The 14,773-nt window shown below is 39.2% G+C and overlaps 1 protein-coding gene and 1 long non-coding RNA gene across 3 annotated transcripts in view; one reads left to right on the forward strand and one right to left on the reverse strand.

Annotated features, from left to right (window-relative positions):
- Window positions 1-12,436, forward strand: LOC122654363. Its single transcript, XR_006331898.1, has 3 exons — window positions 1-10; window positions 10,723-10,729; window positions 12,411-12,436. It is a non-coding gene; the product is annotated as an uncharacterized LOC122654363 (long non-coding RNA).
- LOC122654362 (copper-transporting ATPase PAA2, chloroplastic) overlaps window positions 12,431-14,773 on the reverse strand; it is a 24,514-nt gene continuing 22,171 nt past the window's right edge. Inside the window, exons 15-17 of one of the 2 annotated variants that reach the window (XM_043848427.1) lie at window positions 13,801-13,932; window positions 12,994-13,144; window positions 12,431-12,570 (exon numbers count right to left, since the gene is read on the reverse strand). In XM_043848427.1, the coding sequence (XP_043704362.1) occupies window positions 12,473-12,570; window positions 12,994-13,144; window positions 13,801-13,932 (381 nt within the window). In that variant the 3' untranslated portion in view covers window positions 12,431-12,472. Of the gene's footprint in view, window positions 12,571-12,993; window positions 13,145-13,800; window positions 13,944-14,773 lie in introns of those variants that run through there. The other variant, XM_043848428.1, reaches the window with a different exon arrangement.

Here is a 14,773-nt window from a genome sequence, read left to right on the forward strand (position 1 = left end):
ATTGTTTCCTGTGGGGAATGTGGGGAATGTAGCCTATGCATGCATGCATGGGCCAATAGAAGCACTTGTGGAAGCATCAACATGGGGCAATATTTCTCCTTTCCATGGGGTGGGGTAATCATTTTACCTCCTTTATGTCTAGATGCATCCTGCATGCACAACACAGTCCCCATAAAGTTCTTTTTCCTGTTATTATTATTTTATCTATTTTTAAATAGAATATTAGTAATCTTATTCCCTCCATTTTGAGTTAGATGGTTGGATTCTACCAATAAATTCAACTTTTTTTTTTTTTTTGATGAGATAAAAAAATAAATTAATAATTTGAGTTAAAAAGTTTATCTCCAACTTCTTACGGCCACAACATATAATTTAGTACCAGGAAATGGGATAAAATGGTTTCATACATAGGATGACAAACCTAATGCCTTCATATATAAATAACATTCCTATTTATGGCCTTTCAATGGACCACGGTTCCTTCTCTTGGGTAGCCCTAATTCCTGTATCACACGTGACAAAGGTCCACCTAAAAGGGTGGAAAAGCGAGGGTACCTGCAATCACCATCACGTGGATAATCATCATCTACTCATACACACACTTAATAACATTAGGGAGAGGGATCCCATGCATGGTTTGAGGTATCAGTATTGGACTGCCCGTTATGGCCGATACTGCAAGGTTTTGAAGGTGATCAATATCAATCCCTAGGTGATATCATATAAAAAATGCTACAGACAAGGAATAAAATAATCGTGTCCATACCATATCAGTATTATATCGGTTTTGAAAGTGACCAATACCTAATCAGATATTGTGCAATACCTACAGTAGTGTTGAGAGGAATCTGCAAGCCATACTAATGGTGGTGTAGAAAATGACATCATTCACATTGGTTAAAAGTAAAAACACGAGTAATAGAGATTGTGGGCCAATAACTAATTATGTGAGAGGGTGTATAATGGAATCTGTACTCTTGTATCATACGCTTCATTTTCTCATAACATTAATAAGAGCAAGAGAGAAGAAAAAAACCAAAAGAGAAAGAAAAGGGGCGCATACCATTCAGGCATTTAGGACTAGAATCCCAAATGTGAGAATTGGATTTAGCCAGTTAGGGAATTGTTATCCCCTCCAATTCGCTGCCCTCTTCAATTCCTCCAATTCCTCACATGAGGGTGGAAATGATCACCCTACCCCCTGCCCAAAAACACTGCCTAAGGTGGGGTCCACTCCCTCCTATTAGAAGAATTGAAGGAATTGGAGGTGCCCATGAATTGAAGGTGATAATTGATCATTCTTCATCCATCCACCGGTTAAAATGATAAACTAAATAGTTTTATCGGATGTCATGGCAATACTAAAGTGGCCATTTTAGTTAGAATTGTCTTCCAATTTCGAATTGTTCTTTAATTGGCTGGATTTTTTCATATTTTTAAAAGATAAATTCCCATTAATGATTTTACGGAGAAAGATTGCCACCCTATTAGTGTGCATTTTCTCTTTCACATATATATATTTTTTTTCTGTTCTAAAAATGTAGGCCACGTGAACGATACCTTTTTTATGACTCCTATTAGTGTGGATTGCAAATTCCTTCCACATTGGCAGAATGAGAGATAGGGATGTAAATGGATATTAGAAAATTCGCATTCGATCCGCGTTCGTATCCATCTGAAACTAATCAGATACGAATATGATAATCCCCATATCTAATCGATTATTATTCGATTCATTTAGCAATTCGACGGTAATAAAATATCTGAAATATATCTCTGTATTTGGTTATCCTTTTAAGTTACTTTATTGGATTTTGTTATCTTATTTTTTATAAATTTATAAGTTAAGATAATGTGATTCTTTTTCTAGATTTGCTATTGGTTTATATATATTGTTTTATGCAATGTGATACATGGAATCACATATCTATTAAAATAAATACAAGATAAAATCAAAAGTAAATAAGCGTAGGAAAATCAAAGACTAAGAAGAGTAGAAGAAAGGGTAGTTGCTGAACTCTCAAGTCTCAACCCTAACCCTCATCATAAAAAAGGTAAAGATGTCAATGGAAAGTCAAAAATCCGTATTCAATCTGTGTTCATATCCATTTAGGAGAATCTGTATTTAAAAAATCACTATTAAAAAATTATCCGAATCTATTCAAAAACTAATAGGATATTATCGGAATCCGTCAGAATATAATTGGATATGAATATGATAATGCCACTATCCGACCGAATTCGATCCGTTTACATCGCTAATGAGAGATCCTCTCCCATAATTTTATTTATTGTAGTTGTTATTGAAAACAATTACTATATGGTAGTCCGAAGAAGTTTTTCTAGTCTAAATCATAGTTGGAAAATCTGGTTTTCCAATTTGACTTGTATTTCAAAAAAACCTAGTGACTTGATCTTGCCAAACCCAGTCAAGGCGAATCATGTTTTTAAAATTTTAATGTAAAAATACGTTTTATTAGTTAAAAAAAATTAAAAAAAAATACAGAAAAAGGGGGAAATCGAAAAAAAATTTATCAAGAAATCACAATTTTATATTATTGAACAAGAGAAGGGAGTCGAGTTGAGGGTTTCTTACAGTTTTAGAATATAGGTTTACTATTCTACTAAACTTTGTTTTTAATGCTATGTTTCGAATGCATTCCAAATCGATTTTGCATTCTTGGATGACAAAAATAATTTGTTATCATCATTTGAGAATGCGAATTGGACCTACACACATCGAAGAATGCATAACAAACACAACCTAAGTGAATCGGTTTTATGGATTTTTTTAAAAATGACTGAACTCGACAAGTTTGTCATGACTCAGGTAAAAATACCGAGTCTTATTTGATTCGGACGATTTATGATCTAGTCTCGTCATTTTTTACCCTGACTAATCTACATGACTCTTGACTAGGTTTTCCAAAATTTTCACTTGACTTGGACAACTCACCCCAGACAAAACCCTGTTTTTTCAACTAGGACCTAAATAGAGAGTTTTTATAGATTGGCACATATATTTACCATGTGGTAAATTGAACAAAGTTGAATTTTCTGACCAGATGGATCTAAAGATCTCTTGTTCACATATCAAATTTTAGTCAAAACAATATTGATGAAGTGACAAAATAAGGTTTTGAAAATTCAATGAAAAAACAAAATAAAAAAAGAATGGTGAAATTGAAAATACGAAGAATTTATTTGATTCAAGAAGGAAAAAATAAGGGTGGGGGAGGGGGCAAAGGGGCATACCTTGCCTAGTTTTTTTAACAAAATGTAATTGTTTCAAGCGGTAGTCCAAGCAGGTGATTTGATAATGGAAAAACTATTCGACTTATAAAGCTTTGAAATTTGAATGAGAAATTTTAAAAAATAAAAATTGAAAAGAGATAAATGTTTGACACTATAAAGGAAAAGGTTTTCTGAGCTATCGATGCTAACACATGAATGATCCTGTTGTCCTCCAATGTAAGATATCATTTTATTCTATCTAATTGGTGTACTCTCCTATGCCGCTTGGTATGTGGAAAGCTAGATAATTGGATTAATCTAAAATTTGAATGTGACCTATTAAGATAATTCTTTAGATGGAAAAAAAATAAATTTGTTGCTTAGTATGGCCTACGCCAACACTTTCATGAGTCTCTTTCTCTCCCCCCTCCTTATATGAAAAGATCGATATCTTACTCCCTTGTTTTGAGGAGGAGAGAGGGATAAAAATCTTTTGCAACGCACAGTGCACTGCAATGTGGCCTTGCAAGCTTGACACGTGGACGTGGCAACATCTACTGGTGCCAAGCTCTAGAAGAAAAAAAAAAGAAGTGCAATCAAGCTCGCACCGTTGGATGTAGCTGTGTCCACGTGTCAAGCTGGTAAGGTCGTACCACAATGCATCGCCAAATCGGTGTACTGCAATTGATTTTTTTTTTTTTTTTTCCAAGAAGAGAGATAAAACACACGGAAATACTGACGTAGTTATACTCCTGGACAGAAAATTATGTGGTTCTAATTCAAACCATGGTTATTAATCAAGAAATTACAATTAAAAAAAAAGGAGAATGTTTTCTATATCGGAGGCACAGATTACGTCCAGGCATTTGGGAGTGGGTGCAATGACCATCCTGCCCCCTAGAGTGATAGGTCCATGTGTCTGAGTGGAGCCTGAGCTATGACACTGAGAACATGAGCCCTTAAAAAAAAGGGGAGATATTTATGATGATTTAAAAACATTTTTACAGTCCAATATTTTCTATTGTCCTTTATATCCTTGTGTATGAAGATAATCAGTTCTACAGGGAGTGAAAGATAATTTCACATTTTCAATGAAACTTCTGTGGGACCCAATGCAGTGGGCTTAGTGTACGGGGGGACAAAGACAAAGAGGTACAATTGTTATCATCAATCAATCACGTGACTATTTAATGAGAACATTTAACGTATTGCTGTCTACGAGGGTTACAACTATTTACGGTTAGGGGCACTCAACTGAGGTTTTCCAAAAATTGTTCATTTTCCACCACAGCGTGCGTACGGCAGTGTAGAAAAATATTCCTCTAAATATTTGGGAGAGAGAAAGTATGCTGCTGCTTGGTCGTGTCCTCTATCTATGCCTTTTCCAATGGGCATGTGAAAACACCATCTTATGTCCAACTGATCGATGGCCCAACCGCTGGTGCAGTGATCATGTGACCAAATAGCAATTTCTTTATTCATATTTTGAAGGGAAGAGACTATTGTATAGTCACGCGGCTTATATCAATGTGAGGACCAATAAGAACACATATAGAGGGACATCAATATGGATGAATTTTTTTTTAAAATTTTTTCACCCATAAATTTCCTATTTCCCAATCCAAGGGGCAAGGGGATACCACAGCTGACAAGGGATCATTCGTAAGTAAGCAGAGATCTTGAGTTCAACTCTTCTTTACCCCCTTAGGGCCACCTGCCTGACGAGGAGGTTCATAGTAATGGACCCCAGACTTGTCTGTTCATGTGGGAATTAGATCTCACATGGACCCGGTTAACCCAATAAAAAAACAAGCATCACTAAAAGAAAAAAAATATTCCCCTTTTATTTCCCCTATAATCACTGAAAGTTTACAATGATTGGTCCTTTTAATGCTTGGGTCCAGTAAATCCAAAATTTAAAATCAAAACTCCAAAGCCTGAGGGAGGGAAGAGTAGTAGGAGAAATTCCCGAGTAAAGGAAGAGGAGTCCATGGCCAATGCTGCAAAGATTGGTGAGGTGAGAGCTAAGGAGTTGGATTAGAAGATGAAGGGGCAAGTATGGGCAGTGGGTGAAAACTGATTTCGAAGGTGTGATGAAAATCACCTTATTGTAAAAAAGATTAGAGTGTAATAAAAAGGGTGCACCTAATCCAGGTTTGTCCGGATCGGATCGGTATTGGCCGAGACTAATACTGATCCAATCCAGCTGTACGGATAGGGGTAAAAATGTAAAAAATAATATATATTTTTTTACAAGAAAACAGGAACAAAAGTGTCATATTTACCCGAGTTTGGATGATCCCAATCTGTATCGGCCAATCCGATCCAGCCGATACCGAGATCACGAACCATGCTACTCAGCACTGGTGTGGCCATTGAAGAGTGAAGAGTGTTCTTGTCCGACTAGGACAACTTAGAGTGGTTTGTAATTAAGACTCAGATTCTCTCCAGCACGCATCCAACGGCTGGGCAGCAATTGGTATGCATACCCGGGTGCTGCCAGCCGACCGATGGATGTGCGCTGGGTGTGCTATAGAAGATCCCCTTTCTATGACAGTTGGGGCTTACGGTAGCTGGATATTTATGTGTTTTATGTATTATATGATGTGTGGCTTTACTTCTCTGGTGGGATAGTTGCAGACCTTGTGATTCTTGATGTCCATCGAATAGCATCTCATGGAAACTTGCAAGACACACGTCTATGGAATAGTATTCCGTTTGTTTCCGCTATCCATGGAGCTCCGCTTGTTTCAGGACATATGGGATGCGAAAATTTGAAAGACAAATTAAATTTGTTCATTTCCACTTTCCAGCCGGATTCAGTGGCGGGGTTCAGTCAATTTTGGGTTGACAAACTAACCAAGTAGCGTTCTTTCTCGATTCCGAACATTCTGATTCAATCGATTCTAAGGTTTGTGAGACCGATCCAATCCGATTGGATACAACTTCTATCCCCATCCCCTGATCCCCATTTTCATAACCAGTGAAAACTAGCAAGAGCCAAAAATAACTATTAGTAGGGTTGCAACAAGGTCGGGATGGGCCGGGTTCTTTAAAACCCCAGCCCAACCCTGAGCCCCCTTAGCTGGGGCCAAGCCTGGGCCGGTCCTGACTCAGGGCCTGAATAATCCAACCCTAACTTGCCCTCAAGGTCAGGTTGGACCAAGCTTTTTAAAATCCCAGCCCAACCCTGAGTCTCCTTAGCTGGGCCTAGCCCTGGCCTGTGCCTGAAAAATCCAACTCTGACTACCCTCAAGGTCTGATTGGGCCAGGCTTTTTAAAACCCCAACCCAACCCTGAGTCCCCTTAACTAGGCTTGGGCTTGGCCCGACCCTGACTCTCAGGGCCTGAAAAATCCAACCCTGACCTACCCCCAAGCCCCCAGGGCCAGACCGGGCTGACCCTTATTGGCCTTGGCACTGAACAACCTTAGGAAAGAGGAGTATTGATCTGGGCCTTCTGAACTAGCTAAGCCGCCACATTGGTTGGTTGATTATAACTCTCTAACTCAAATAAGGGATTTACCAATTACAAGTGGAAAAATATTGACATTCAAACATCTGCTAAAAAGATCTATGCACGTCATGCCCACCTTTGAGAATAGAAATACGACTAGAAATACATATAGAACATCATAAGCTTTGAGATATAGGACTAGAACTCAACAGGAACACTTGAAATTGATATTAAAAGCCACTAGATAGTGGACATCCATGATATAGTTCATTGTCCATCACAACCTTCAGCATTACGCATGACACGAGTGAAAGATGAAATATGAATTTCAGGTCACTCTTTCAGGGAAGAGGGAAGGGAGATGCAAGGGTTGGAAAAAGAAGAAAAAGAGGAAGACAAGGTTAGACTGGACTGGGCTGAGCTCAACCCAAGTTCTCAACCCTGGCCCGACCCAACCCGACCCTGACTGCCCTCAAGACCAAGGTATCTCAGCCTAGGCCCTATTCGAGCTCAGGGTTGGTTCGGGCCAACAAGGTCAAACTTGAGGATAAAAATCCTCTCCAATTCTTTAATCTGGCAGTACCTAACAGTGCTACCTTTAGCGAGCGACATGTGGACAACGGAGATCGTGTGGCTCTCCTTTGTTTGCCCCAAATCAGTAAACTCTTTTTCCTTACTGGATCAAACAATAACCCGTCCATTTTACAAAGAAGACGAAGAAGATTATAGAGAATCAATTGTTGAAACTCTTTTTGACAGAAGAAATCCTAACCCTAAATGCCATTGAACAAGCCTTCGAACTAACTAAGCTTCTGGTTTAAAGACACAGCTCTCAAGCATGTGGTTTTCAAGATGCAGTTGGATTCTCTCAGCAAAACACCATCATCACCACCACTAGACCACAAAGTCTCACCAAAGTGGGAGAAGAAAGTTGCTTTAGTATCTTCCAAGACAGACTTTACCGTTGCCTTATCCGACGAGCTTCTCCTTCGGGTATTCTCCAAGCTTCCCGACTCCCAATGCAACCCTAATTCACTCGTTTGCAAACAATGGCTGAATCTCCAAGGCCGCCTGGTTCACTCTGCCAAGCTGATTTCCTCATCTCAGGTTGGCTTCTTTCATGTTTCCCCAACCTCACCGATGATGATCTTGTTGCTGCTTGTATTGACTCGCCCAAGAGTTCTGAAATTTTATTGACCCATAAATGCTTATCAGCCTACCTTGATTCTGATTTCTCGCCTTATGAGTTTGTCCCTGAAAAGAATTTGTTGCTGCTGGCTTTGATTGATCGAGGGCTACTAGAGAGCCTGAGAGGTCGTGGACTGTGCTACCTTTTACTATCTTTGTAATCTTCTTCATCTTCTTCATCTTCTCTGTAAAATGGGCGGGTTATTATTTGATCCAGTAAGGAAAACAGGTTAGTTCACTAATTTGGGGCAAACAAAGGAGAGCCACACGATCTTCTTTGTCCACATGTTGCTCGCTAAAGGTAGCACTACCAGGTACTGCTACATTAAAGAGTTGGAGAGGAATTTTATCCCAAACTTGCGAATTTTTATCACCTGTGGTTCCTCTGCCCGATACGGTTCCCTAGTACCTCTAATAAAAGGAGGTGGACCCCACCCGGGCAGTGTGTTCAGTCAGGGGGTGGAATGGTCATTTCAGCCCCCCTATGAGAGGAACCGCATAACCATACCGGTCAACAAACCTCAAGGGATGAACGTCCCAAACTTGCACCCCTAACTTGAAGAGATTAAGTATGGGTTAATATGTTTGTAACCGATATGGTTACAAATGATTCTTGTAACCCCTTTTGCTTTTCTTCTTACCATATCATTTGCGCCCTCTTTTAGGTAAGGTTGTGATGAACTAAATTATTATCGACAAGTGAGATGATAACCTGTGGCAACATCTGGGATGAGGCCGACCCAAACTGTCTCAGATCATCCACCTAGCTCTAACATGAGCTGACCCGACCTGTCTCAGATCATCCCTCTAGCTCATTACAACTATCAGACTCTAGGCCGACCCGATGTAAGGTCGACCCTAGCCAAACTAAAACCAGGCCAAGGCCGAACTAAAATTACAAAATGCGGACTAGAACTGAACAACATAGGAAAGCCTTTATGACAACCTGCCTGTCTCTGATCGGATCGGTCATGACATAGCCGACCCGATCTTATCACATCTCCAGATCGGCCAACAAGTTAAGGATAGAATCACTTCACCCAGATCATGCATTCTGCATGATTTGAGGTCACACCTTTCGCATGATTCTCTAGGACAGGTGTCCACACTGGGAGACCTCCAGCTATGCCTCTTGGGGAGCAGAGCAATGGTCTATCACCGATGAAAAGCCTAGGATGATCTATGATCTTAATCCTATAAATAGCCAAGCATCATACAAGGTAATGGGCCAATTCACTTTTCATTTTCTCTACTTAGAGATATATCTGTTGCAAGAGGTCTGACTTAAGCATCGGAGTGATTCCGTCGGCTCAGGCTGGCCCTTCATTTCTTAGCTCTATTCTTTTGTATGGGTCAGCTCAGCCACGAGAAAGCTCGGATCAGATCTTGCCGCAACAGGTTGTTTCTGTGATTTCATTGCCCTGCCAAGTCCCACCCCCTCCCTCCCTATCGTCCTCTCTCTCGGATCACCATGGTCGACGCCCACATTCCTGATGATTTCCAGTATCTGAGTATCTCCCTCCTACAAGTTCCCCTCCCACATCGACTCACCAACAGCTCCATGGTATCTGTCAGTGAACCGCAATTGAGCAAGATTGCATCAAACCCCAATTCCTACATCTTCCTTTGCCCCACCCTCACTGCATTTCTCCTCTCCCTTTGTATCTCCCAACTCCACCCCCCTCTACACAATTGCAAGATAACAAAGCTTTGAAGGAATCAAACTGCAAACCTGCGCCAATTGAGAGTCCAATAGAGGGAATTACGTCTTGCGATCAGTCTTGAGCAGCCGCGAACAAAGGAGTACTCATAATGTGAACATTCCGAGTGCAGGTTCGGTATATCTCTCACGCAAAGGTAGGACAATCCATATTGCAATGACAAGGGAGATCGCAGCTTATCTTCTTCTGGTAAGAAATCAAACCTGGAATGCTTCCTTGACTGGTAGATAACGAAGCTCTGAAGGAATCAATCTATAAAGCTAGCCCCAATTGAGAACTTATCTGTTTCTATTACGCTTTTCAATTACCTAGTAAGTGATTAGGAGATGGCTGCTGGGACTGTGCCGAGCCAAGCCAATCTAATGTTTCTTGTCATGGTTTCTTGTTTCCTGAAGCGAGTCCATTTCTATTTCTTAACAGATTTCTTTGCAACTTAAATCCGGAGCGATGCTGGACAAACAGTCTATTTGCAGTCTCCGTCGCCAGTGCACCTTCCTCTTGCATAGATTCCTATAATATCTCATGTAAGGGTATTTATGTAATATCCCTTCATATGTTCTAATATAATCTTACTTGTATTAATACTCAGACTGTGAGGGACAATCTAGTAATTAGTCCATCTGACCTAAACCCTAGTTTTTCTATAAATACTAGCTAGAGGCAACAGTTTGGGTATTCCAAACTAGATACTCAGGGTGTAATGCTTTAAGCAACCTTGTGCTTAAACCCTAAACTCTAACAATCTTAAAGCATTATTGATTTTTTTTTTTAATCTCCTCTTATTAATGTGAGATCGAAGGATAATACGGTAGATGCTCTTACAAAGGGATTGAACAAAGATCGAACATTCAAAACTACAGGGAAGATGGGGTTAAAGACCATTTAGTCAGGTCTTAACCTAACCCAGTATTATTATGAATTATTCGAATCTCATCTAACCTTAGAAAGCATTCGGGACAGTTTACATGTTTCAGATAACTTAGTTAGGTTACTAAGTATAGGGGTTTGTGAAACCATTCCAAACTTGATGGTGTAGCAAATTCTTCATGTGAAGTTTCCTTACCTTGTTATTCCACAAAGGAATATAAAAAATATCTGATATGTTTCAATGATATTGTGCTAGTCTTTATGTCATTCCAAATTTGATGACATGTCTTTCATAGTATGGTGTACCATTCCAAATTTGATGATACAACATAAATCTATGACTAATAGGACGAACACAGTATTCCAAATCGAAACATGGTATGGTCCTTATGATAGAGACTATATAGGATCGAGTTCTTGTAAAGAAACTTGATGATGATGCTTATTGTTTTTGACTTACCTTCAGCCATATATGGAATGTACTAAGTTCTTATTGTTGAACTAGATACTATTGTACAAATGATTGAATTCATATTATCTTATGAAATTCATATTTGACAAATTACAGAGAATGATGAAGATGGAGGAGAGCGGTTGAATCTGGATCTCGACGATGATGACTTACTTGATGAGTAAAGTCACATGGATTGCAAGGACTTTTCTTTTTGATTATTTCTTTTGGTTTAGCTACTTGCATATAGAACTTCGGATTTATTGTTAGGTTTAGTTTTGATCTAAAATCCTAGTTTTATTTCTTGAAGTTTACTTCTTTGATTATTGATATTCAGTTTATTTAATTTATATTGATTCAATTACTGATTGAACAATGGTTTCTATACATGTGTAGTAGATATATGTAGAACATAGGAGGAGATTGTAAGGGTATTTATGTAATATCCCTTTATATGTTCTAATATAATCTTACTTGTATTAATACTCAGGCTGTGAGGGGCAATCTAGTAACTAGCCCATCTGACCTAAATCCTAGTTTTCCTATAAATACTAGCTGGAGACAACAGTCTGGGTATTCCAAACTAGATACTCAGGGTGTAATGCTTTAAGCAACCTTGTACTTAAACCCTAAACCCTAACATCTCATTCAACGTTCTAATCGGAGAAGTTGAAGAGCGAGAGAGAGAGAGAGAGAAAAGATGCTGGGTACAAAAGTGTTGATGGAGAGGGCAGCGTGTTTAACGCCTTGTTGAAGGAGGGGGGCGCAGTCCAAGTAGGACCCGGATCCTCTGTGGCATGGCAGGGTGTCTGACACACATCGAACGGCCAGGATCACTCGAGCACGCAGCCCCATCCAGTGCCCATGTATTGGGCTGCTTGCGCAGATGCTCTTGACCGCCCAATGTGCGCCGGACGCCCTGCCGCACCACAGTGGATCCGGGTCCCTACTTGGACTGCCCCCGATGACTCCAACAGGGCGTTAAACACGCTGCCCTCTGAACCTGAAGGCTGGTTATTCTCTATAGAGATCTCACGTTAAATCAACAGACTTGTGAGCGTTCAAATGGATAAATGTATCAGTACGGTATCGTTTAAAAACACAAAACAGAGTATGTATCGGCCAACACATATCGGTATTGGCAATATCTAATACTGAAACAATAGTGATATAGATCAAGAGTATCAGTAAAAAAAATGATTTCATGGAAGAAAGTACCTTACTCGTTATACGCCTTGACAAGGGTAGCTCCTGAAACTTGATATTGATTTTTTCCCATTTGTCTTCCTCACTGGTATTTTTAACAAATGACATACTGACTCTCTTTCGATTTGAAGGGCATAGTGACCCTCAAGAATAAAATGCTATGCCGCTTTGGATTGTTAGGCTGACACAAACAGAGCTTCTCTAATAACATCAGCAGCTTTTGCTTCCACAACTTGGTATGTTAAGGGAAAATGTTTCCTAAATAGAACTTCGTAGTAGGACAAAAGTTTCTTACATTGGACTATGGAAATGAGCAAAGCAAAACCACCTGAAAATCCAGCTTCAGCCGTTAGCAGTTTTGGTTCTCTCGCTTTGTAGCAGGTCTATGAAGCTGTAGAAGTAGTGAGTTGGTGACAACAAATATGGAGCTCAAAGCCATCAGCCCACCTATTGAAGCAAGTGTAAATATAAGTTAATTTTCTTTACTCTTTGCATAAAACAATTGCATCTTATTCCTAAATTGAAAATCTCAGGTTGGTTCATGGAGCACAATGTCAGGACTCTTCATATTTGAAGGTTGGTTGGAGAGCAGTCAAGACATTATTAGGCCAGCTGATCATCCCATTAGTCAAATTCCATTAGAAAGATCTCCTTCATCCGCCATTCCACGGTCCTAAGAGTCGGTTAACCTTTTGGGATTGGTGTGTGGTTTGTGTGACTACACTTTCATCAAAAAAAAAAAAAAAAAAAAGATCTCCTTCATGGCACCCACCGAATGTTGGTCCAATAGATTGCAGTGTATGGTAAAGCAGAAGAACAGATCCAATTCTAAAAAGTACTTGAAATATCTAATAAGGTACTTTGGCTCACCTGAAAGTGAAGGCGTCATAGCAAAATCAAATTGTGGAAGTAATATTCCTGCAGCAATTGGGATCGCAACAGCATTATATGCTACTGCCCATGACAAATTCTGACGGACTTTTGACATTGTTGCCTGTGCAAGGTCGAATGCATCCACCACCTAAAATCCACAAAGTTGACCAGTTAGGAAAATCCATGCAGGAATATATAATTGCATTTCATTCATGTCTATCTTGCAAAGTAAGTTGATAACATCATTATAAGTTGACATCATGGAAACCAAACTTTTCTCAAGTGATGCAGACTATGCTTCAGTAAGGCTGTGAATTTTATGATGTGTCAGAAAAAAAGGTCTGCTTATGGGGGAAGGAACCACATGTAATCCAAGAAGAAATTTCCCCGATCAACAAAAACATATAGTAAAAATGCCAGCAAACTTTCAGAATCAGCCAAATTGTCAAAACAACAATTACTGTACAACACATCCGTCCTGGTTAACATTGGTAACGGAGCTTGCGGCCTTCTAACTAAAAACTTGGAGATTTAACGATATGCTACAAAAGTAAATGAAGTTCTAAATCCTAAACAAGATCTAGCATCTACAAACAATAAAAACACAATGTACTTTCATTAACTCAGTACATCTATTATCCATCATATCCAAAAGTACTAGATTGAAGATCTGGTAACATATCATCAATGCCAACTTCTTGTTACAGCTATATATGTCTGGAAGCAGAAATTACATACGCATACGCTAAAGCTCCAGTTAGAAGAAAAGCATTACAGAATGGTGGTTCTAGCAAAGAGGCATACCTGTGAAAGTGTGTTCCCGAGAAGAATAACAGATGCTGCATCAGAGGCAGCATTTTCTTTCGCTTCAACTTGCAAAGCTATCCCAACATCAGCAAGGGCCAAAGAAGGTGCATCATTTATGCCATCTCCCACCTTTAAGGGAACTATACATGTGTCAGATACTCATTCCACTTTGTCTATAGGAATACTATAATCTGCATTTTGCTTGCTTCAAGGGATGAAGCATCTTAGTAAACCTTACACCACCTCAACTACTTAAGAAACACCTCAGGTTATGAAACATTGGTAACAAATGTGATATTGCCATAAATGAGAAAAACCATAATTACCAGACTTATTCCATGACTAGTATGGGTATAGCATGATCCGGATAAAAATATATGTAGCAACATGAAAGATGTAAAAAAGTACATGCACTCCACAATGGCAAACAAACAAAGATATTAATCAGCAAAATCATCAACGATTAATCAGAAACTCAAACCAAAACCTTTGCCCCTTCTCCAGAGACACGCCTTGACGCTCCAAAATCAGAGAAAAAGTGAAAAGGACAAAACTTCCAAACAAAGGCAAAAACAAGCAGAAATGCTTTCCTCAGGTATCCCCAAGAGTAGACAAGTATCCTAAGCCTATTGTAGAAACCAGCATTAAATGATAAAATATAAAATCCATCAAAAAGATCAACCATACCAGATCAAATATAAACAATCTACCCAAAATTTGCCGCTAGAGAATTGCATTTTATATTAGGGGGAAAAAGTGAAAACTTAAGCTGACTAAGCTTTCCCTCTTCTACCCCTAAATGCACTTGGAAGCAGCAAGTGGAAAGGATGTGAATTGGAAGTTCATAGCATAAGAATAGACTAAGCTAGCTTACTAGGAAAAAAGAATCCACTAAAATTATCCATTTTTTCTATTTACAAAGTGAGAAGAAATTTTCCTTTTACACTGTTTTATTTTTAAAAATAAGATA

The sequence above is a fragment of the Telopea speciosissima genome, chromosome 3, assembly GCF_018873765.1.
Source record: "Telopea speciosissima isolate NSW1024214 ecotype Mountain lineage chromosome 3, Tspe_v1, whole genome shotgun sequence".
NCBI lineage: Eukaryota > Viridiplantae > Streptophyta > Magnoliopsida > Proteales > Proteaceae > Telopea > Telopea speciosissima.